Genomic DNA, 24,320 nt, shown 5'->3' on the forward strand with positions numbered 1-24,320 from the left:
TGAGCGGCGGCAACTTGAAATTAGCGGAGGTTGAGGCCTGGCGGATATCGAGAAGAGAGGATATACTGAAGGGCGAGTTCCCATCTCCGGAGTTCGGATAGGTTGGTGTTGGTGGGAAGTATCCAGATAACTCGGATGGTGTAACACTGTGCCAAGATGTGCTGGCCGTGCATCAAGGCATGTTTAGCCACAGGGTGATCCTCATTACCAACAAACACTGTCTGCCTGTGTCCATTCATGCGAATGGACAGTTTGTTGCTGGTCATTCCCACATAGAAAGCGTCACAGTGCAGGCAGGTCAGTTGGTAAATCACATGGGTGCTTTCACACGTGGCTCTCCCTTTGATCGTGTACACCTTCCGGGTTACAGGACTGGAGTAGGTGGTGGTGAGAGGGTGCATAGGACAGGTTTTACACCGGGGGCGGTTGCAAGGGTAGGAGCCAGAGGGTAGGGAAGGTGGTTTGGGGGTTTCATAGGGATGAACCAAGAGGTTACGAAGGTTAGGTGGACGGCGGAAAGACACACTTGGTTGAGTGGGGAGGATTTCATGAAGGATGGATCTCATTTCGGGGCAGGATTGTAGGAAGTCGTATCACTGCTGGAGAGCCACATTCAAGGTCTGATTCAGTCCCGGGAAGTATTCTGTCACAAGTGGGGCACTTTTGGGGTCCTTCTGTGAGAGGTTCTGGGTTTGAGGGGATGAGGAAGTGGCTCTGGTTATCTGCTTCTGTACCAGGTTGGGAGGGTAGTTGCGGGATGCGAAAGCTGTTTTCAGGTTGTTGGTGTAATGGTCGAGGGATTCAGGACTGGAGCAGATTCGTTTGCCACAAAGGCCTAGGCTGTAGGGAAGGGACCGTTTGATATGGAATGGGCGGCAGCTGTCATAATGGAGGTACTGTTGCTTGTTGGTGGGTTTGATGTGGATGGATGTGTGCCGCTGGCCATTGGACAGATGGAGGTCAACGTCTAGGAAAGTGGCATGGGATTTGGAGTAGGACCAGGTGAATCTGATGGAACCAAAGGAGTTGAGGTTGGAGAGGAAATTCTGGAGTTGTTCTTCACTGTGAGTCCAGATCATGAAGATGGCATCAATAAATCTGTACCAAACTTTGGGTTGGCAGGCCTGGGTAACCAAGAAGGCTTCCTCTAAGCGACCCACAAATAGGTTGGCATACGAGGGGGCCATCCTGGTACCCATGGCTGTTCCCTTTAATTGTTGGTATGTCTGGCCTTCAAAAGTGAAGAAGTTGTGGGTCAGGATGAAGCTGGCTAAGGTGACGAGGAAAGAGGTTTTAGGTAGGGTGGCAGGTGATTGGCGTGAAAGGAAGTGCTCCATTGCAGCGAGGCCCTGGACGTGCGGGATATTCGTGTATAGGGAAGTGGCATCAATGGTTACAAGGATGGTTTCCGGGGGTAACAGACTGGGTACGGATTCCAGGCGTTCGAGAAAGTGGTTGGTGTCTTTGATGAAGGATGGGAGACTGCATGTAATGGGTTGAAGGTGTTGATCTACGTAGGCAGAGATACGTTCTGTTGGGGCTTGGTAACCAGCTACAATGGGGCAGCCAGGATGTTTGGGTTTGTGAATTTTAGGAAGTTGGTAGAAGGTAGGAGTGCGAGGTGTCGGTGGGGTGAGGAGTTTGATGGAGTCAGGTGAAAGGTTTTGTAGGGGGCCTAAGGTTCTGAGGATTCCTTGAAGCTCTGCCTGGACATCAGGAATGGGATTACCTTGGCAAACTTTGTATGTAGAGTTGTCTGAAAGCTGACGCAGTCCCTCAGGCACATACTCCCGACGATCAAGTACCACGGTCGTGGAACCCTTGTCAGCCGGAAGAATGATGATGGATCGGTCAGCTTTCAGATCACGGATAGCCTGGGCTTCGGCTGTGGTGATGTTGGGAGTAGGATTAAGGTTTTTCAAGAATGATTGGAGGCAAGGCTGGAAGTGAGAAATTCCTGGAAGGTTTGGAGAGGGTGATTTTGAGGAAGAGGAGGTGGGTCCCGCTGTGATGGAGGACGGAACTGTTGCAGGCAGGGTTCAATTTGGATAGTGTCTTGGGGAGTTGGATCATTAGGAGTGGGATCAGGATTGTTTTTCTTCGTGGCAAAGTGATATTTCCAGCAGAGACTACGAGTGTAGGACAGTAAATCTTTGACAAGGGCAGTTTGGTTGAATCTGGGAGTGGGGCTGAAGGTGAGGCCTTTGGATAGGACAGAGGTTTCGGATTGGGAGAGGGATTTGGAGGAAAGGTTAACTACTGAATTGGGGTGTTGTGGCTGAGGGACTGCGTCAGCTTTCAGACAACTCTACATACAAAGTTTGCCAAGGTAATCCCATTCCTGATGTCGAGGCGGAGCTTCAAGGAATCCTCATAACCTAAACCCCCCTACAAAACCTTTCACCTGACTCCATCAAACTCCTCACCCCACCGACACCTCGCACTCCTACCTTCTACCTACTTCCTAAAATTCACAAACCCAAACATCCTAGCCGCCCCATTGTAGCTGGTTACCAAGCCCCCACAGAATGTATCTCTGCCTACGTAGATCAACACCTTCAACCCATTACATGCAGTCTCCCATTCTTCATCAAAGACACCAACCACTTTCTCGAACGCCTGGAATCCGTACCCAGTCTGTTACCCCCGGAAACCATCCTTGTAACCATTGATGCCACTTCCCTATACACGAATATCCCGCACGTCCAGGGCCTCGCTGCAATGGAGCACTTCCTTTCACGCCAATCACCTGCCACCCTACCTAAAACCTCTTTCCTCGTCACCTTAGCCAGCTTCATCCTGACCCACAACTTCTTCACTTTTGAAGGCCAGACATACCAACAATTAAAGGGAACAGCCATGGGTACCAGGATGGCCCCCTCGTATGCCAACCTATTTATGGGTCGCTTAGAGGAAGCCTTCTTGGTTACCCAAGCCTGCCAACCCAAAGTTTGGTACAGATTTATTGATGACATCTTCATGATCTGGACTCACAGTGAAGAACAACTCCAGAATTTCCTCTCCAACCTCAACTCCTTTGGTTCCATCAGATTCACCTGGTCCTACTCCAAATCCCATGCCACTTTCCTAGACGTTGACCTCCATCTGTCCAATGGCCAGCGGCACACATCCATCCACATCAAACCCACCAACAAGCAACAGTACCTCCATTATGACAGCTGCCGCCCATTCCATATCAAACGGTCCCTTCCCTACAGCCTAGGCCTTTGTGGCAAACGAATCTGCTCCAGTCCTGAATCCCTCGACCATTACACCAACAACCTGAAAACAGCTTTCGCATCCCGCAACTACCCTCCCAACCTGGTACAGAAGCAGATAACCAGAGTCACTTCCTCATCCCCTCAAACCCAGAACCTCTCACAGAAGAACCCCAAAAGTGCCCCACTTGTGACAGAATACTTCTCGGGACTGGATCAGACCTTGAATGTGGCTCTCCAGCAGTGATACGACTTCCTAAAATCCTGCCCCGAAATGAGATCCATCCTTCATGAAATCCTCCCTACTCCACCAAGAGTGTCTTTCCGCCGTCCACCTAACCTTCGTAACCTCTTGGTTCATCCCTATGAAATCCCCAAACCACCTTCCCTACCCTCTGGCTCCTACCTTTGCAACCGCCCCCGATGTAAAACCTGTCCTATGCACCCTCCCACCACCACCTACTCCAGTCCTGTAACCCGGAAGGTGTACACGATCAAAGGGAGAGCCACGTGTGAAAGCACCCATGTGATTTACCAACTGACCTGCCTGCACTGTGACGCTTTCTATGTGGGAATGACCAGCAACAAACTGTCCATTCGCATGAATGGACACAGGCAGACAGTGTTTGTTGGTAATGAGGATCACCCTGTGGCTAAACATGCCTTGATGCACGGCCAGCACATCTTGGCACAGTGTTACACCATCCGAGTTATCTGGATACTTCCCACCAACACCAACCTATCCGAACTCCGGAGATGGGAACTCGCCCTTCAGTATATCCTCTCTTCTCGATATCCGCCAGGCCTCAACCTCCGCTAATTTCAAGTTGCCGCCGCTCATACCTCACCTGTCTTTCAACAACTTCTTTGCCTCTGTACTTCCACCTCGACTGACATCTCTGCCCTTACTCTTTGCCTTTAAATATGTCTGCTTGTGTCTGTGTATGTGCGGATGGATATATGTGTGTGTGTGTGTGTGTGTGTGTGTGTGTGTGTGTGTGCGCGAGTGTACACCTGTCCTTTTTTTCCCCTAAGGGAAGTCTTTCCGCTCCCGGGGTTGGAATGACTCCTTACCCTCTCCCTTAAAACTCACATCCTTTCGTCTTTCCCTCTCCTTCCTGAAGAAGCAACCATCAGTTGTGAAAGCTAGTAATTCTGTGTGTGTGTTTGTGTGTTTTGTTCATGTGCCTGTCTGCCGGCGCTTTCCCGCTTGGTAAGTCTTGGAATCTTTGTTTTTAATATATTTTTCCCATGTGGAAGTTTCTTTCTATTTTATTTACATCATCATCATATATATATATATATATATATATATATATATATATATATATATATATATATATATATATATCTGTGTGTGTGTGTGTGTGTGTGTGTAGGGAGTGATGGTGAAACAAATTTGTATTATCTATTTAGGCAGAGCTGCAATCAACCTGAAGGTTTAAATGCTTCATGCAGTTGTTGCCACGCCAGATTTGTCAGTCTTGAGCTTTCAACAACTTTGTCAGTTGTCATTAGGAGATATTTCTATAGGCTGTTAGGTGCTTCAGTTGCCCAAAGTATGTCCTGGATACATTACGTAGTCAGGAAACTTCCATATGCTACCTACCAGGGATAGTGTCATATATCTGGCACTGAATAACATTGGCTTTAAAATCTGTGAACTACTGAAGTTTTCATTCACACAGAAAGCTGCCTGAATCCATGGCTAATGGTCTGTAGTACATAGCTCCTCTAGTGTTTGAGGGTTGACAAGGTTGTCACGGCAGTGTGTCCTATTGCTCCATATTGCTGAAAACGTCCTCAGTAATTCATTTTCTGTGAGTTGATCCACATATGAATTAAACAGCTTATGGACATACAGATTAGCATCAACAATTTTTCTAAAGAATCATGTCACAGTGTGGACATCAGACACTGGGCACCAGACACCAATCTCAAGATTATGCAACAGCTATTCAAAGTACTGGTGGAGATTTTTTATTCATTTCTGAGAGTTCACATATACTGGCAGGTTGAACCAGGCTACAACTTAAGAAGTGAAAAACTGAGGATCCGAAAGAGCTAATCCCATTCCACTCAGAAACAGTCAGTAGAACTCAACATGTAAAAGTTCATCTGGATGATTTGACTCAAGCACAACAGCAGATTCATACAGATACAGGTGCAGGTCCTTGTAGATACTGTTTCAACATGACGAACTCTAGAGTCCCATTTGCACAGACAAGTGATATTGAGATTTCATTTGGGATTTTGTCAGACTTTGTAACAGGCTTTCCTTCACTAGAGCAATGTTTAATGGTGTTCAAACTCTCTTCAGACGGCTTAGTTTTTCTTGCTTCGGAGCCCATTTCTTGCCATTCTGCTATCGAGTTTAGAATTGAAAACAGTTCTGGAGGTTTCTTGAAAATACTTCCAGTCTTAAATTCTTGTGCAAGCAACAAGTTGTCCACGTATTTTGCTTCACATACCACTCAAAAATGAATGCACACTGTTTCAATGTGCGCATGATTTTGAGTTTCATTCGACAAGTAACTAAACTGCTACTGTCACTTACCTAACATCACAGTGAAGTATTCAAGCCATGAAGCTGTGCATTGCAGACATGTGACAGCAACTGATTTGCGTATCAAAATCACAATTTATAGTCGATGTAAATAAAACAGAAAGAAACTTCCACATGGGAAAAATATATTAAAAACAAAGATTCCAAGACTTACCAAGCGGGAAAGCGCCGGCAGACAGGCACATGAACAAAACACACACACACAGAATTACGAGCTTTCGCAACTGGCAGTTGCTTCGTCAGGAAAGAGGGAAGGAGAGGGAAAAATGAAAGGATGTGGGTTTTAAGGGAGAGGGTAAGGAGTCATTCCAATCCCGGGAGCGGAAAGACTTCCCTTAGGGGAAAAAAAGGACAGGTGTACACTCGCACACACACACATATCCATCCGTACATACACAGACACAAATGTCTGCTTGTGTCTGTGTATGTGCGGATGGATATGTGTGTGTGTGTGTGTGTGTGTGTGTGTGTGTGCACGAGTGTACACCTGTCCTTTTTTTCCCCTAAGGGAAGTCTTTCCGCTCCCGGGATTGGAATGACTCCTTACCCTCTCCCTTAAAACCCACATCCTTTCATTTTTCCCTCTCCTTCCCTCTTTCCTGACGAAGCAACTGCCAGTTGCGAAAGCTCGTAATTCTGTGTGTGTGTGTTTGTGTGTTTTGTTCATGTGCCTGTCTGCCGGCGCTTTCCCGCTTGGTAAGTCTTGGAATCTTTGTTTTTAATATATTTTTCACAATTTATAGTGTTTTCTGTGAAGGGCAATTCCGCTGATCATTACTTTGAGTTAATTCTGCCTCTGCCCTATAACTATTTTCTGGGTCAGTTTTATTTTGGAATGGTTTTCTTTCTACCCCCATTCAAAATAACTTTTCTACACTTCATTTGTCTCATTAAAGCATCAATGTTCTGCAACAGATCACAACTTGGCATTGTGCAAATTTACCTGAAGCATTAGGTTGCTATTTAACTAAGAAGAGGAAAATGTATTTTTCTGAAGCTCCTGTCTAAACAACTCATGTTTCACAAATTCCAGACTCTCAAACATCACAAAGCCAGTGGCAAAGACAGTTGTAAAAGAGAGAGATGAAAAATGAATCCCACTGACTATCATCTATTGGTTTTATTTGATGCCAATAACACTTTGTCCTTCCTCACTCTTGGCAAATCTCCAACCAGTATCTAAAACTGTATTAAATCAAACTTCATTCCCTCAACACAAAGCCTCAGCCAGTATTTTCTCCAGCATTCCTAAGGCAATGTCAATCTTGGACATTAACAATGCTCACTTTATTCATTGACTCTACTGTCCTCTCTCTTGTTCACATCAGCTCCTTTTGGTCCGTTTTGTAATTTTTATTTTTGCTGTCTATTCACTTATTACAGAATACTGTGTAATCCTACTGGAAATGCAGGTTACCAGCTTAGTACTCTCTGTGTACTAGTTAATGGAACTATAATTTTAAGACAGTTAAATGTTTTGTTTTGCATATTAACTTGAGATAATGTAACATAAATCTACATAGAACCTAACTAAAATTGTCACTTCATGAGATAAGTATGACTACTGATCCAGTGAGTATTTTTGTTTGTTGTCTTTTCATTACAGTTTAAGGGAACAGCATCAATTTCCAAATAGATTGTATGAAAATGTTACACACAGAAAACTAAAATCTGACACATAATACAAACCATTTAACAACACACTGTATAAACCAGAAATACAATCTATATTATTAAATATGTTGAAAGACATGCAAACTCAAAATTAAAGATAAAGAAAGAGGAAAATGCTATCAGCACAATGAATACTGAAAATAGTGGCTAATTAAACATGTAATTAAAAAAAACTACATAAAAATTCCACAACACTAATCACATGGTCATAAATATCAAGCAAAATGAAACCTCTAATCGTATACCAAAAAATAAGATTCTGCTTAAAAGTGTTATTCAACAATCAACTAAACTTTAGTATCTACATGAATAAGTTAAATACAGATGATATACTTATGCTATCATGCATGAAATATTTACAACAAATAAGTTACTTATAATAGCAATTTGTACATGAGCTGGCATTTAAAGCAGTAGCCAAAAGCACAAGCACTCAAAATATGTTAACATTTCATGCCTTCATGCCCCAACAAAGATTCATACACAATATGTACCTCAGCATCCTTGAAGCTGGAGCTGTTTTCCATATTAACAAAGTAGTAGTTTTGCCATTTCTCTAAGCTGTCCAGACTTTATCAGCTGTACGCACTGAAATAAGTTTTTGTAAGGTCTGTCTTTCTCCATTCCTTTGTGATGGAGCCTATCTATCTTCTGAAAAAACTCTAAACTTTCATTCTTACTGGCAGATGAATACTTAAGATATAGAAGCCAAATGAAAATACAATACACTAAAACCAATAAAGCAACTTGAAGATGCCCCCTTCACCAAATGTAAAAGAAGGAAAGTTTGAAAAATTAATTACAGTTCACTAACAGACATATAAACAAGCACACTGGACAAAAAATTAGTCATGTCAAGGATTGGTCACGCGAATACTGTGTAGCCTACCAATCTAGGCTTGATAATGGCCTCACTTCAGTGAGGAAGATAGTCTATAACTTTATTCAGGTATGACATATACAGCTGAAACCACTCACTGATGATTGGACGCTAAAGGCAATAAAACGTGGTTAAGTTGACGGCTATGTTTCACTCACTGTTCCATACTGTTCTACGGGGGACTGGGTGATGTAGCAGCCAGCATAGGTGCAATAAGATACCCGAGTGTTTCGTCAAAGTGGGAACACACGTGTGCAGCCCAGTGAACATGCCTGTTGTCATCTCGGAAAATGGAACTGTCCACAGCAATCTTCTCATGAACATATAGAAGAAAGGGCAACACTCGGTCAGCAAAAATGTAAACGTATACATATGTCAGTCCAAGTGCACAGTAACCTGAACGAGAGGGTCTAATTTGCGGTATGAAAAACGCCCCCAGAACATCACAGAACAATCGTCAGCCTAAACTACAACTTCAAAAACTGCGCGTTTAACACTTCATTGGACTTTCAGTACACTCGAAGACTAGCCTCATTTGAAAGAACTGTGACTTGTCAGACTATTTTAGATGTCTCCAGTCAGCTACTATCCAGTTTCTGTCTTGTTCTACTGAAGACATGCAGCTGTGTGTGTCACTGTAAGCAATGGCCTTTTGGGAGATATCTTACACCAAACATTTGGCGCATGCAGTCTCCTTTACAATGTTTGTTTTTAAACTGGTTGAGACAGACCAGCATTCATGAGCAGCAGCAATTTCTTGTTTGAAACCAACTGTCATTGACAAAGTGTGACACTCATTTCCAGTTACTGTCGGTTATAATCTTTTTATGGTCTCTGTGCTTACACTGTGTTACGTTATTGCAAGTGGTATGCTATTCCTTGCACACACATTAGTTAGTCCACTTCGATACACCAGCAGTTCAGGCAACCTCATTCAAACTGTGGTCACTGAAACATCCAAACATGATAGCTCATTTCTGCAATTCTACTGAATTTCCACATCAACATATCTAACTGCACTGATTTCATATTATTGACTGGCACATACAAATCAGTTCACAACCACAACTTTCGTCAGCGGTGGGACGTCACATGACAGCCTGACACCAGTTCTTCACATCTCCATTGCTCAAAAGTGACAGTGAACTCTTAAAACAGTCTGACTAAAATTTTGTTCAGTGTCCTGACTCTATAACAGGAAAACAACTGCTGGAGCTTAATTAATACATAACTGTTTTATTCCTCTCCACCCCCCACCCCACCCCACCCCCCGCCCCATTAATTTCAATATTTTGTTCACTTCACACCCACCTATACTGCAGGCACTTTGTTATTCCTATGGGTTCTTTCGAATGTACACAGCGCTACAGTTCAATTTTCTACCAATCTGATCGTTCTGTATTTTTGAAGTCCTTGTCATGGTTGTCCACATAGCTAATTTTAATGGGGGCAATGAAACCCTTCCACCATAAACTGAAAAGTATTCATTTAATGCACACAGTATATTAGCCACTGTTTCCTGTACAACAGTCCAGCAAATAATATCATAAATCAAATTTAGAAAACAAAAAGGATTTCCATTCTTTTTTATCCTTAGAGACAAGACATGCTTGTTGTCTCTCATTATTTTAGAATTCCTTGAGTTTAATATGTCTTGTAGCCATAAAATTTCTTATTTCATGAACTCGGTGAAGTCCTTAACTCAGAAACTAATAATTTCCCGTACAATATACCCATGTGACACATTATAAGTTGCAAAGGAGTTTCAATAAACAATAAGACCGCTTTTATGATTTTGCAGTCATCTCCTATTTACTGTGGCCTTAAAAAACACCCCCACACAATGCACAATTTTAAACAAAACAGCCATTATTCAATTTATTTTATCTGTATTCTCTGTGGTCATCAGGGAAATAACATTTAGGCAGTTCAAGTACAGTTTGTATGGTCTTGGTGCTGACAGAGCATTAACTAATTCTTTGCACTTTTCAATTTATCAGAAAGCAGAGAAAAGATAAACCAACCTAACACACACAGTATTTCAATAGTTATATTGCTGAATAACAAATCAATATTGTTGTATAAACAACACACAAAGCTAACAACTCTTTATGAAGTCTTGACACTACGATGCTACTAATTCGCGAATATGTCCTAACAAGATATTGATGTAGTTTCAAAACTCTCCACCATAAAATAGCTGTTGCAGTTTATATTTATCTCAGCCAATAATAATTGCAACAAAGTGAAATTTACTTATTTCTAAAGACGCTGTCTTGTAACTGAAAGGGATCTTCATTGAAATTTTTCTCCCACTGCAATCGGGACATAACAACAGTGAATGTAAATATACGCCTAAGTAAGCTCCTCTCCCTCGTTTCACTGAGCTTCTCAGCATGCAGTGTATAGCTGAGTCCAGAATTTTAGCTTTCTCTGTTGCCCCTCTTCCACGAGAAATGCTGATGAGATGTGTCCCACATTTCTAACACTCAGGATCATAAATTACCTTCACACTTTCCTATCTTTTTAATTCTTTAGCAGAAAATAATTTCAAATTAAAGCTTTATAAGGAAAATAGAGGAATGAAATAAATAAAAAGTCAGATAAGAGATTTTCCATAGAAAAGTAGGATTTTTAATAATGTGCAAAAAAATCACATTACTCATCCACAGACACCAAGAAAGCATTTATGCACTGAAGCCACTGAACCAAACAATAACATTTAACTTTCCCAGCTTTTTTCCAACACCATATCATCATAACACACATTTAAAATCACCATATCATAATAATGTGCTTGTGGCAACATGTATTTTCAGAAAAGACAATTACAATTAACACATTCATTTAGCCATAAAGCTCTGTTTTACAATTTTTTACTTTTTGTACTTAAATTTTCTGTAACTGACAATTTTGGAAAAATAGAAAAGAAGATTAAGAAAGGTGAGTCAAGCAAAAGATAATGCACTGTGTAGATATATGTAAATCTGAAGTTACTAATATAGCTGGAAGTTTTTAAAGCAATAATTTTATCCTAGTAAACCTGCAGCACTTAAAATGTTAATTTTACCACAGAGTCTGAATATGTAGTAAACCAGTCACCTGCTACAATAACAAAATCTGTTGGCATAAAGAATAACATGTCTTTATCTGTCACGATCCAAATATTACTATAAGTTAAGTACTGTGCAGTTTCATATGTTTTGCATATTAAATCCTTCACAGGCCTTGTACAAATATTATATATTGTTACAGTCAGTGTACAGAACAGCCACATAAAAACAACTGTACTACCTGTGGTAGACTGAAACATTTGAAAGTAAACACAGTGACACAACAAATATTTTTTCACATGTCCTATTTGCCAACACATCTGATTTGATTTGAAAGCTAAGCTGCTCCATGTTAGTGCCCACCACCATTGGTCTATGCAAAATGCAGATAAACAACTGTGGCTCTGTGCAACTCAATGGTTTATTGCAATATTACAAATAGTGTGTAGTGTACTTGGTTCACTGTAGCTTAGCAACTGCTTGTAAGCAATCAAGACAATTTCGGTGATTTCTGTTTTATGGACATTAGATAATGGTCCAAGGCCTAGTTCTCTGCCTGATGCTACATCCAGCAATGTTGGAAATATCAGCAGAATCTATAATGACTAAGAAAACAGTTAAAATCTCAAACGAGCTCAGTAAGTTGAACTGTTTATTTATTTGTTTGTGATGTAATCAGACCGCTGTCTAAGATTGCAGAGTTGAGCCAATATGTTATAGAGCATGTTTTAGGTAGAGTTGTGTTGTTTGCTTTATTTAGTGCTAAGGTCCAAGCTTGTCTAAATTCAAATCTTTTTCTTTACTGTTGAAGTTTGTGATTTTGAATTTCCATGGCCTCTCTATCTCTGTACATTATAGCATAGATTGGACAGAAATATGCCTTGGACCATGGCTAAATGCCCATAAAATAAAAGTCACCAAGGACACAAATGCCAGATGTGTGAGTCTGTACTGTATGAAAAGACAATTTTACCACTAATAAAACAAATAGTGCAACAAATAACATGAAAAAAACTGCAGTTTATTAGGCTTCCTCATGTAAGTAACATTAGTTACTATAGAACATTAATGGTTTCTGGCTTTTCTTTCGTAAATAGGAAATTGTTCTACTAACAAGGAAACATCAGCAACTCAGCCTCATATTTTAAAGAGAAAGATGCACACGTGCAAGACATCAAGCCCCAACAATTGATCCTGCATGAAAATCGGGGCCATTATTCCGATAGCATGCAGTTATGATATTCTGACACTACAGCTTTTAAACACATGTGCATACCACTTGTATTCACTCACTCTGCCCCACTGCACCCACTTCATGCCCAAGCATGAGCTGCTGTAGAGTGGAGTGGGTAAGATTTTGTATTTATAATGACAGTGAACTGCAACTGATATTGGAGCACCTCCAGGAGTAGTGCCGAATGACAGCCAAACTGCAAAAGTTACACTTCAAAGAATGAATGTGATTGATAAGCATAATTATGTGTGGCTGTTTGATTACCTTTTATACAAGGCAAATGAAAGCTTCCGAGGCTTATTTGTTTTAATATTTATGCCTTTCAATTTCATTGCAGAAATCATAGGCAACTTAACAGAGGAAGATGTGGTGGATACAGGACAAAATAGTGAACAGACGTTTGCTGTTTATTTACTAAGAGGATGGAGATGATGGCAATGAGGCTGCACTTTCACCACAGTCACATTCATTGAACAGCATCACTGGTACAATGGGACAGGGAAGTGAAAATGATGAAGTAAGCAATGAAGCCTGCTTTGATGTAATATTGTTGGGCACCACTCTGCCCCTGTCCATAAAGAAGAGTATATGATATAAGCTAATGCCTTTTGGAATAGTGGAAAGAAGAGGAATCTGTCTTTCACGATTATCGAGAGGAACTTTAAATTGTTAAATAAAAAAAGTGATCTGTTAATCTGGAGTAGATACCTTGAAAACCAGGGGACACAACAACAAAAACTTTCCACGGTCAACACAATCTGTTTAGATAAATCTAACCACACATTCAGAAACAAAGATGACAATCAACAGCATTAATATACAGCAGTGGGATGTTCAGCTATAAGAGAATTGGTGCTCAAAAAGTTGAAAGCATCTGTTGGGTGAGTGGGTATACACGTTCAAGAAAAAACATGGTATTGTGTTGAAAAAAAAAAAAAAAAATAGCACGTGCGCTATTTCCTCCATAAAATATGAGGTCAAATTGCTGATGTTTTTTCATAAGCAATAACAAAAAAATGTATTAATAAATATGATTTCAGTGTGAACAAGAAGAATGGCAGTATTCACAATTCAAAATAAATGTTAAATTAATGGCAAAGATAGCAAAAATTACACGTGACTTGCAAGCTGCCATTATAATGAATCAGCACACACATAGGCATATAGGGGAACAATAGGATGACTTTGCATAAATGTGTGCCATACCACTCCCTTCTCAAAATGAAATAAGGCTCAGTTCACAGTACAATACAACAGATGAGAATATTTTTTACCTTTGAAATATCTGTAAATGTGTAGTGCAAATGACTGTGATGAATGCTTGTACAGTGCAGTGTTGTGCTTTATTATTATGGATTTGCATGGGACAACTGGTAGTCAGAGAGTGCGACTCTATATTAACGTACAGTCCACATCTCTAGAGAAGTGCATAAAAGGATACTGAGCTTAATGTCCTCATATAACAGCCAGATCTCCATCAAAGTGTTTTACAGTGTCTGGAATTCTGTTAATCTGGCCAAATTCTGCTACTGATCACGTTTTCAGTCATGGGGGTGTGGGTATCAAACCAGGTACTGTCTAGTTTCACATAAATGGAAGCTTACATAGAAATTAATAGACAGACACAATGATGAGGCTGTTAAAATTCCCTCTCAAATAAATGTACAAAATTTTCATATTTTTAATGTGATACTTTCTACTCATCTAATACGGTTCAGAATATTTCTGTGCAATATGAAGGGCAGCCTTTCTCATTCACTTGATAAAGCTCAGAGTGAGCTAACACAGATACTCACATGTGACAATGCTTCACATGTGCTTCAGAATGCCCATCTGAATCCTAATGATAAACCAACATGAAGGAAAGTTACATGAATTAACAAATGAAAATATTGAAAAATACAAGACTTTAAGGGACCAGCACTGGCAATTTATAACAAAATTTCATCAATGGGCCTAAAAAATGGGGTACATCAACATGATGATTCATGAGTACTGCAATTATATTATAAATGTTAGTTAAGCATAACAGAATTTAGTATGTATACAGGTGCACCAAAGTACTATGTACAAATAATGGTTCACAACAAAAGGAAATTTACAACTGCTGATCAAAGAAAAGGTATGAAGCAAATTCTAAGCTGAAATACCTAAGCAAGCATTTTGAGAGTACTGATGCTAAACATTTTTGTGAATAACTCTTTAGAATGTTTGTGTATGAGTTTCTGTGAACAGTCAGTGTCTATCAAATTTACCTGGGTGAGTGGCTTCATCACAGTGTACAACAATTCACTGTTTTAACTACTAATTTCACACCATTTAATGATTATACTCAGATTAAAATTACTTTGTAAATGATGATGTGGTGGGGGGAGGACAATGTTGCCAGCGTGCTGCCAGCCGAGCTACACAAAGTGCTATGTGCACTTTATAAAACAAATATTTCAGGATGGGTTGGAAAACACACAGAGTTTAGACTGCAGATTGCACAGACCAGAGAGGAACAGAGAAGGCGAGGAATCCCATAACCCAGATAAAGAGAGACTCAATTTTGAATACTCACTCGCCTTTTCCACCTCAGGTATACGCATCTCTTTTGGCCTCTTTCTCTTTGGATCTAAAAAAAAATTGTCAAATAATGAATAAATAATTCTAAACAGCATAAGGCTATAAACCATACAACTGAATATAAACTTCAATTTTTCATACTGAAATGAAAACAATATTGAGCGAACAGAGATAATTTGGTTCCACTTCTCATTTATCTATATTTTCACAGTAGAAGTCGGTTGCTAATTAATACTGATAACAAGGATAGGAAGTTACAGTGCTTATCACTGATATCATCATCATCATCATCATCATCATCATCATCATCATCATGACAATACAGTGCATGAATAATAACATTCAACAGCAATTTAAAAAATCTCAGTGCTCATACCACATCAACAATTACCTTCTTTTATATAAAAATTATTTACAAAAGCCATAAAAGAGTATAAAACAGTAGAGACTCATAAAGCATCATTTATAAATATATTAAATTGTAAGCCCACACAACACTCGATGTACAAGACCACACAGGAGTACTGCTGAGGTAATGCACACAGAGAAAATGTCGGGAAATCTAGTTGTGGAACATGAAAAATCTGCACTAATAACTACCCTCAAGGGACTAGATCACACTCTGTCTCAACAATAAATAAAAAACAATTACTTGTGGCAAATATAGCCATAACAGGAAAATAATGTCGTTATTAATCTCTAACGAGTCAAATAAATGCTCAACAGAGGGAAAAGTGACTGTTAACATTACTACAGAGCAATTATTATAATCTGTGTGCATTGCATCGGCACAGTTGAACAGTACAAAAGTACTTAACACTGTTAAAAATCTGCACTACAATGGCTTTAAAAATTTCTCTTAAAATGCATAAGTGAACAACAATGTATAAAATGTTATTTTCATTACAAAATCACATCACTTAAAAAATAAAGAATTTTCTTCTCAGTAAACAATCTACATTAATGTATCAAACATGTTAGAGATTTGAGCACAATGTCACATTTCTCTATTATGACAAAAGCAGAAGTCAGCGAACTAATGTGGGCAAATTTTTGAAGAAACATGTTCGCTTGGAGCTCGATATTCTTTTCTTTACCACAAATGCAGAGATTAGGACCTCACTTTCTTGGTTTTGGATAAAATCTAAAATAACCAACAAGCTTATATCACTGCCAGAAATGAAAAGAGTACTTTCTCTTAAACAATATTTTCATTTTCTTCTCTTAAATATCATGTAAGGAGTCCTTTGAGAAAGGCCTTACAAGATGACAAACATATTATGAAGCCCTTCACTTTTCATTTGCACTATTTCATGGAAGACAAATTCCCAAATAGCAAAATAGCACTGATAAACATGTGCGTGTGAACGGATTTTTATACCTAAAACCTAACAGACTCTCTGTGGAAAAGTAAACAAAAATTCATGTGACTAAATAGGCTTCAATATACATATACCATCTTTCAAACCTCTGTATGCAAAGCTTTATGTCTCACTGTAACACAGTTCTTATGGAAACAAGAGAAATTCCCTCACCACTGCTTTTTCCATCAATTTCTGCTTAATGGCACTGATAAATGAGTTATGCAGCAGCTAACTTTAAATAATGCTCTGTTGATAGAAATTAATTTAGCAAGGTAATAAAATCCTGAAGACTGGATGTGGAGGTGTGTCCATCAATATTGATTCATGTACAAATTTAGGTACTTATGAAACATATTTCCACCTGCCAGAAACAATAAAATCTCCAATTTCTGGAATTCGGTAGTAGGCTTAGAATCAAAGTAAAAACATATGTCAACAATAGCAAATATCTTAAAATGCTTCAATAACATATGGCGCCTCTAGCAGGGAAGCATCATGATGTTTAATATAATGTAAATTGGAAAGGTCCATGACACATACCCACAAGAAATTTAAAGTTATTGCCTTGAGAGTAAAGTTAAAGCAAACAACTGAAAAAGAAATCAGGGCTCCGTGCTGTTTCTATTTCACTGATCAACATCTAGTTCCAGGAATTCACCTGGATGCTAAACACAAAAATTGTCAAAAAGTTTCATTTAATATACCACAGTATATTGTTCTGTGCCAGTTTCTGTACAGCATAATACACCAAATGTATATTCAAGGTAAGTTGTGACTTCTGTTGTTTTCCATCTCGGAAGTCATTATTCAAGATATTTGGAACACTACTCATAAAAATAAAGCAAATGTTTAACACTATGACCATCTGCTGGAATGAAAGACTAGCAGAAAAATAAAACTTGACAATCTGGGAAGTTAGGAACTAAAAAAATACAGAAACGGTGCAACAAAATAGTTATATTGGGAACACAATATGCCACATTTTCAACTAATGTAATGGCAAGGAGCTTATTAACAAAAAAAATGAGCTGTCCACATCCACAACAGAAACACAATTAAGCAAAAATATCACGTGGTCGAGCTTCTGGAGGCTGGCTCTGCTGTTGTGTAAGAATACGGCCACCTTCCACAGGGCTGTAATAGAAAGACATTTCATCGAATTCTGATGCAGTGGCATGGGGCGCTACGTCAGTGTACAGAGCATAATGCTCAGCTTCTGTGAGTTCAGGCTGCCCAGTTAGGGGAATGAATATGACATCCTCTTCAGGTCGCGAAGGGGAAGGAGATGATTGCCGTTGAGCAGACCCTTCACGTGACCTACCACCAGTACTATCTTTACGGTTTTTCTTTTTTGAGAAAAGCTTCTGGAAAAGTGTTGGCTTGGCTGAGCGAGGTTCAGCTGGTAGGGGTTGGTCTGTTGGAGGAGGTGACGCAGGGGGAGAGGCAGAACTAGGTATTTGTGGGACAGATGCATGCACCTGCTGCTGCAGCTGTGGTGGTGGTGGGTGATCAGGGCGCCCCGGTGGAGATTTCCTACTACGTTTTGGTGGCAGGGGTGGCAGACGTTCAGAACCTGCGTCTGGTGTTACTGGTGGTGGTACATCACGTTTTCCATGTGGAGGAGGGACAGGGGCAATAGAAATGAGTGGAGGAACAACAGGTGCAGCTACGTCTTCGTATCGATCACGATCTGCTTCTAGCAGGTCTACAACGGGATTCTTCATAGCCATTTGCAGGGACGAATAGGTCTGTGTATCATCTTCAGGAAGGTTTTCTGTCGCAGCAACTACTGCTGCAAGTTCTGCTTCTGTCACTTCCATGGGTTCATCTGTAACTGTCTCAGGAGGGTGTCCAGAGTCACCACCAGATGGCATAAGCAACCGAGCACGCGTGTCAGAATAAATTTCATCAAGTTCTGCTACCTGTGATAAAAGTTCCTTAAGTGAGCGACTCGTCTCTGTTTCTTGCTCAGCTTCAGGCTTAGCCTCCGTGACTTCCCCATCACTGTTGTCCTCCTTTAATGTATTTTCACCTTCAGGTTGCATTTTCAACTCTTCTGAAACAACAGCAGAGCCTACGGTAACTGGTGATGTAGATGCCTGCACAGACAGGGCAGTATTTGCTGGTTTTGGCACAGTTCTAATATTATTTGTAGGAACTGTGGATACCGCAATGCTCCCACCAGTCATCAAACTAGCACTGGCAGAGAGAATGTCTGAAAATACTCTATAGTCAGCTTTTCCCTGGCGTAAGGACCGGCGCAGAGCCCAGAATGACGGCCTACCTGATTCCAAAGGTATCAATTCAAAGGGCAGGGGCTCGGATGTAGCACCATCACTGGGCCGACGTAACTGGATGTGAGCACGTACAGGTCGGTCAACATCGAGTGTGCGGTAACGTGGTGTTCGGAGGCAGATTGCAACTTGCTTGTGGACTTGCGTCGGCTGGAACTCACCAAATCCTTCCCACAAAACCTGTCCACCCTGCTCCTCAAAAAAACGTACTTGGATATCCTCTGAAAAGAAACAAAGAAAAATAGAGGTAAATGTTCTAATTACATTCCCACAGTAAACAATATTTAATATAAATTACACCTGTGCTGCCTGTACACATTTGCTGTACGTTTAGATGACACTGACATGATAATAAAAAACTTCAAATGTATACTGTATATGCTACAGTTCCAGTTGTTAAAACACATAGGCTTCCATAAAAAAAAGAAAAATAAATAAATAAATAAATAAATAAAAACACTCAGACAGAAAAAACACTGAAGACATTACTAATTTCATTTACACAACAACAATATATTAGATTCATTGAGTTATCCAGACTCAACTGAGAAAGGAGCAAAATTTCATATCCAAAGCTTACTGACAAATAATTTGACATATCAAACGTATTAACAAATGTTTGTTCCTGTTAATTCTATGTGGCTTAGTTTTCATTTGTTTCATTCTTTTACTGTATACCTCATTCTCCTAATCATCTGTAATTGTTATTTATCATTATTTTGTTATGATTCTAGTATCTGACACCTTCTGGCACATTAAAACCTTGCGCCAGACCGAGATTCGAACTAGACACTTATATCTTTTGTGGACAAGCTATCCAACAATGACTTACGACCTGCCCTAACAGTTTTACTTCTGCTAGTACCTCATCTCCTGCCTTCCATACCTCACAGAAGCTGTCCTATGAAACTTGGAAATACTAGCACTCCTGGAAGAAAGGATATTGCAGATACATTGCTTAGCTACAGCCTGGGAGATATTTCCAGAATGATATTTTCACTCTGCAAGGTAATGTGCACTGACAGAGCACTTGCCGACGAAAGGCAAAGGTCCTAAGTTTGAGTCTTCATCCAGCACACAGTTTCCACGGGTCAGGAAGTTTCATATCAGAACACGCTCCACTGCTTAGTGAAAATATCATTCCAAAAAACATCCCCTAGGTTGGAGCTAAGCCATGTATCCACAGTATCCTTTCTTCCAGGAGGGCTAGTTTTGCAATTTTCGCAGGAGACTATCTGTGAAGTGTGGAAGGTAGGAGATAAGGTATTGGTGAAAGTAATGTTGTGAGAACAGGTCATGAGTTGTGCTTGGATAGGTCGTCAGTAGAGTGCTTGCTTGCAAAAGGCAAAGGTCCAGAATTCAAGTCTCAGTCTGACACACAGTTTCAATCTGCCCGGAAGTTTCATATCAGCGCACACTCCACTAGTATGTATTTTCTCCTCGTGTAGTAATTCAAATTTCTCCATGTACAGTGCTGTTGTAATTCCATTTTATTATGTTTGAACATATTTCTACAAAAGAAAGCTACACACAAAGACATTATGTTCACACATTAATATACGAAGGGAACAAGAAGAAATGGAAGACAATACAGTTTCAAACCGACTGATATTTCCAAAATCCGTAACACAATGAAAAAAGTAAAGTAGCCAATTTATGATCTGTGATGAAAATTAGCATGTCAAATATCAAAAAAGTATCTATACAATGGACAGAAATAGTATGTATCAATAAAATCAAATACTACATTTCATGTTAATCACAACTGTAATTTTGTTTTCTCTGATCATGTTAATTATCTGGTTTTCTTGAAAGCCAATCAATAAAATTTTAATGTGTTTCAGATTTAGTAATCTAATAAAACAGATGTTGAGTGATGGTTACTCAAAAGAAGAACACGGTTACTAAATCAAAGCACTTTTCATGGACTTGTTTTACGGAACTTCAACAGTACAACTACTGCTGATAATGTTTTGTTGCCAATTATAAAATTGTCAAAAAAACCTTTTTTATGTTTTGTTTGTAGCTCACTTCTATTACATCATTTTATAATAGACAAGAGTTAAGTGCATACACTATCTAATAAAAAGAATCTCGACAACCCTATATCAGAACCAGAGCACTAGATGTCATGAGAAGCAGACCTGTCAATACAAAATAAGGCAGGGGGTATTGAATTGCCAGTAGAGAACTGTAACAGAAGGATGGCCTGATCAGGAGAGCTCAGCGACTTGAATGTGGACTGGTCATTGTCCATCACCTGAGTAACAAATTCTTCAGGGACATCTGGTATAATTAATTTGCCTTGAGACATATGAGTCTGAAATTTATCTACAATAATGATAATAGGCTGAAGGTGTGAACTGAAGTTTTTGTTAGAGAGGGCATTGGACTATGGTAGTCTGTGCAGCTGTGTTACCTATACTGCTATAGTGATGTAAAAGGTTACACATCTGCCTAGTAATCAGGAGATACAGGTTCAAGTCGCAGCTGTGATACAAATTTTAATTCATTTCTTCAGATTTCATCTTCAGGGACATTTCAACCTGTCTAAAACTGCCCCAGCTGACTGTTGGAGATGTGATTGTGAAACAGAAATCAAGACCAGGCAGGCATCACATATTGATGGACAGGGACTGTCAAAGCATTGTGGATGGTGGTTGTAAAAAAAAAAAAAAAATCCCATTAAATCACTTGTGCTCCCAGCAGTCTAGCTACCACGACGACTGTGTGTAGGGATATAAAAGGGGTAGGTTCCTGCTCTCAAGCTGCTCCTCATAAGACACAAGACTTCTGTAGTCAATGCAAGGCGACACTTGAGGTGATAAAAAAGTGATGCCTCTTGTCAGCAGCTGACTGGAGATGAGAGATTTGGAGTGACAAATCATGCTATACCCAATGGCAATCTGATGCAAGGGTTTGGGTTTAGCGAATGCTTGGAGAACTTTACCTGCCATCATGAGTACCCGCAACAATAAAGTACTGTGGTGTTGTAGTGATTAGTGTGTGGTCCCCTAGTTGTACTTAAGGAAACACATAATGCAAAAGGATATCAACACATCTTACAACATTTTGTACTGTATACGGTAGAGAAAAAATATAGAGATAGTGACCGACTGTGTCAGCATGACAATGCACACTACCATACATCAGTATTTGTGAAGCAAAGGTTTGTTGACAGCAGCATTACTGAAGTGGATTGACCTGTCCAGAGTCACGATCCAAACCAAGCGAAACACCTTTGGGATGTGTTAGAACGTTGACTTCAATTAAAACCCCAGTGTCCAACTCCATTACCTTCTCAGGTTTTGGTTTTTGAGGCAGCCACTCTTTCATAGACATTCAGAAACCTCATCAAAATGTCCCTCCCCCCCCTCCAGGTGAAGGATGGCATCAGAGAGAAGAATGGGCACACCCCATATTAGTGGCTACTAATAAGTGTTCCGATACTTTTGATCAGAAAGTGTACTTTAGCCTTTTCTTCTTAATTTCCCTTTGAAAAACACTTCTGCTTTCAGCAAATTTCAGAGAACACTAACAATGTAGAATCAATATTGCAATTAAAATAATTTCAAATTTGAACTACAAATAAGTTAAACCAGGTTAACTACAGGTTTGCACATATACCTTTGGCAACCTTCTCACAGAGAAGAATAATCTCTTTTCCACCAGCCACCGTTGCAGTACAGTCACTCAGTTTGCAGATAACTAGGTCAGACATCGCCTCTGTAAAAAGAGAGAGATTCTCTGGAGTACAAATGTGGTAACATAATGCATACACTGCAAAGTTATGTCATTAAAAGAAAACTAATCAAGTGCCAGAAATCTGCCCATAACAGCCACTTTGAGATAAATCCTTTTTTGAGCTAGAGTACACACACGCGCAGGCGCACGCACGCACACGCACGCACACATTGTGTGTCCATTGCACAACAAGAGAGGCCAATTGTCAGAAGAGATCACATGTTCCAAGTTTCCTGCAAACACAATTCTATTGTGGTATAGATAAGAGGTGCATCACAATGTGAAGTGGTGTAGCAACTGGAAAATATGTATTCCAAGGATGAAGTATGTGGGACAGTGGGATTCTTGTGGGTGAAATGTCTAAATTGCACACTGACTCTTTGTGAAATTGTGGTGGTACATTGATCAAATGCAATTTTATGTCCAGATGTAATGAAATTGTGTCAACAATTTAACCAAGGCCGCATAGATGTGGGAGGCCCAGATTTTGCGCCATGTTATTTCCATCTTTTTAGTAAGATGGAAGAACATCTTTCCAATGAAGAGGACATATGCACACAACAGTTCCTGAATGGCTCCATTATCAAGTAGCACTGAGGAACTGAACATTTTAACTGTTGTTACAGTCACTTGGTGACTACATTGAAAAACAGTGTCACATATCTGTGTCACTTTGAAGTATAGTGAAACATTCAACAGAAGTTATTTGGGCTGCCCTAATAATATGTAACTTACTTTTTAAGTCCCCGCGTATATGTGCTCAGCTCAAAAAAGGATTTGTTCGAGAGCTAGCAAAGTTTTCATTCTTTTTTTCTGTGTCTGCTGATGACTCAACACTTCTACTATTTGGTGAGTTGTTGCCTTTACTCCTATGGTATTTACATTCTGCCAGAACTTTCTGCACCAGAATTCAAATAAAATAAATAAATAAAGGCAGTAATGAAATAGGAAGCTAAGCAATAGACAAGAAATGATAAGCACACAAGGAGGCACCGAAGTCAGAATAGTCAAACCTATCTCTACAAACACCTGTAAAAGCATAAACAGTTAGTCTATACCACACAGAACAAATTTTCAGGATGGCCCATTTTATACTATGAAATATCATAATGAACAACAGCCTCATGTAATCAAAATTCAAGGAAAACGAACTTTGTTTATAAGTTAAATCATTTAACTTGCACATCCTGCTAGCCTGCAGATATTTTCTTCAGATTGTTCAAACAGTGATATTAGGAAAACCACATCAAACACAAACTTCATTAATTTAGCTGTACATTTATGAGACACCACTGGTAGCCACTACTTATTTCAGGAGGCAAAATATTTAGTATTACTGATAAGATGATGATGATGATTATGAGTTTAAAGGGACTTATTTCCTCCATTTCATGAGCAAAACATGTAAAATGGTAAAAAGCGAAAAAAGTTGTGATTGGCTGCTTCAACTACATAAGTAAGTCAAAGAGTTGAAAAAGGGTATGACAGTAGTTGTAACATGAAAGGAGAAATAAAACAGAGCTAACCCAGCAGCATCTTGCACAAGATAGTCTAAATGCATAACAAGGTGAAGTGGAGCAATATCATAGTTTAGTGTAAAATCCACTCTCCCTCAGGAAATGCAGCAATGACATAGTGTCTGTCTCATCATCTGCAAGCAACTGAGGTAGTGAGGTCCGCAAGCTGAAAGTGTGCCGCAGATCAGCCAGCAGGGCGCACTCAAAG

General features: G+C 39.7%; 2 protein-coding genes across 9 annotated transcripts in view; both read right to left on the reverse strand.

The window, feature by feature from the left end:
• The window catches only part of LOC126278005 (embryonic polarity protein dorsal-like), a 100,804-nt gene that overhangs the window by 47,204 nt on the left and 29,280 nt on the right, over positions 1-24,320 (reverse strand). For 7 of the 8 annotated variants that reach the window (XM_049977694.1, XM_049977699.1, XM_049977701.1 and 4 more), the window contains 3 exons: positions 22,479-22,577; positions 18,842-19,072; positions 15,189-15,242 (listed from right to left, as the gene is read on the reverse strand). In XM_049977694.1, coding sequence (XP_049833651.1) covers positions 15,189-15,242; positions 18,842-19,072; positions 22,479-22,577 — 384 coding nt within the window. The remainder of the gene's footprint in view (positions 1-15,188; positions 15,243-18,841; positions 19,073-22,478; positions 22,578-24,320) is intronic. The other variant, XM_049977702.1, reaches the window with a different exon arrangement.
• Positions 16,360-18,835, reverse strand: LOC126278006 (embryonic polarity protein dorsal-like). Its single transcript, XM_049977703.1, has one exon. The coding sequence runs from the start codon at positions 18,744-18,746 to the stop codon at positions 17,613-17,615; it is 1,134 nt and encodes a 377-aa protein (XP_049833660.1). The 5' UTR covers positions 18,747-18,835; the 3' UTR covers positions 16,360-17,612.

This window comes from Schistocerca gregaria, chromosome 6 (assembly GCF_023897955.1).
Source record: "Schistocerca gregaria isolate iqSchGreg1 chromosome 6, iqSchGreg1.2, whole genome shotgun sequence".
Classification (NCBI taxonomy): Eukaryota; Metazoa; Arthropoda; class Insecta; order Orthoptera; family Acrididae; genus Schistocerca; species Schistocerca gregaria.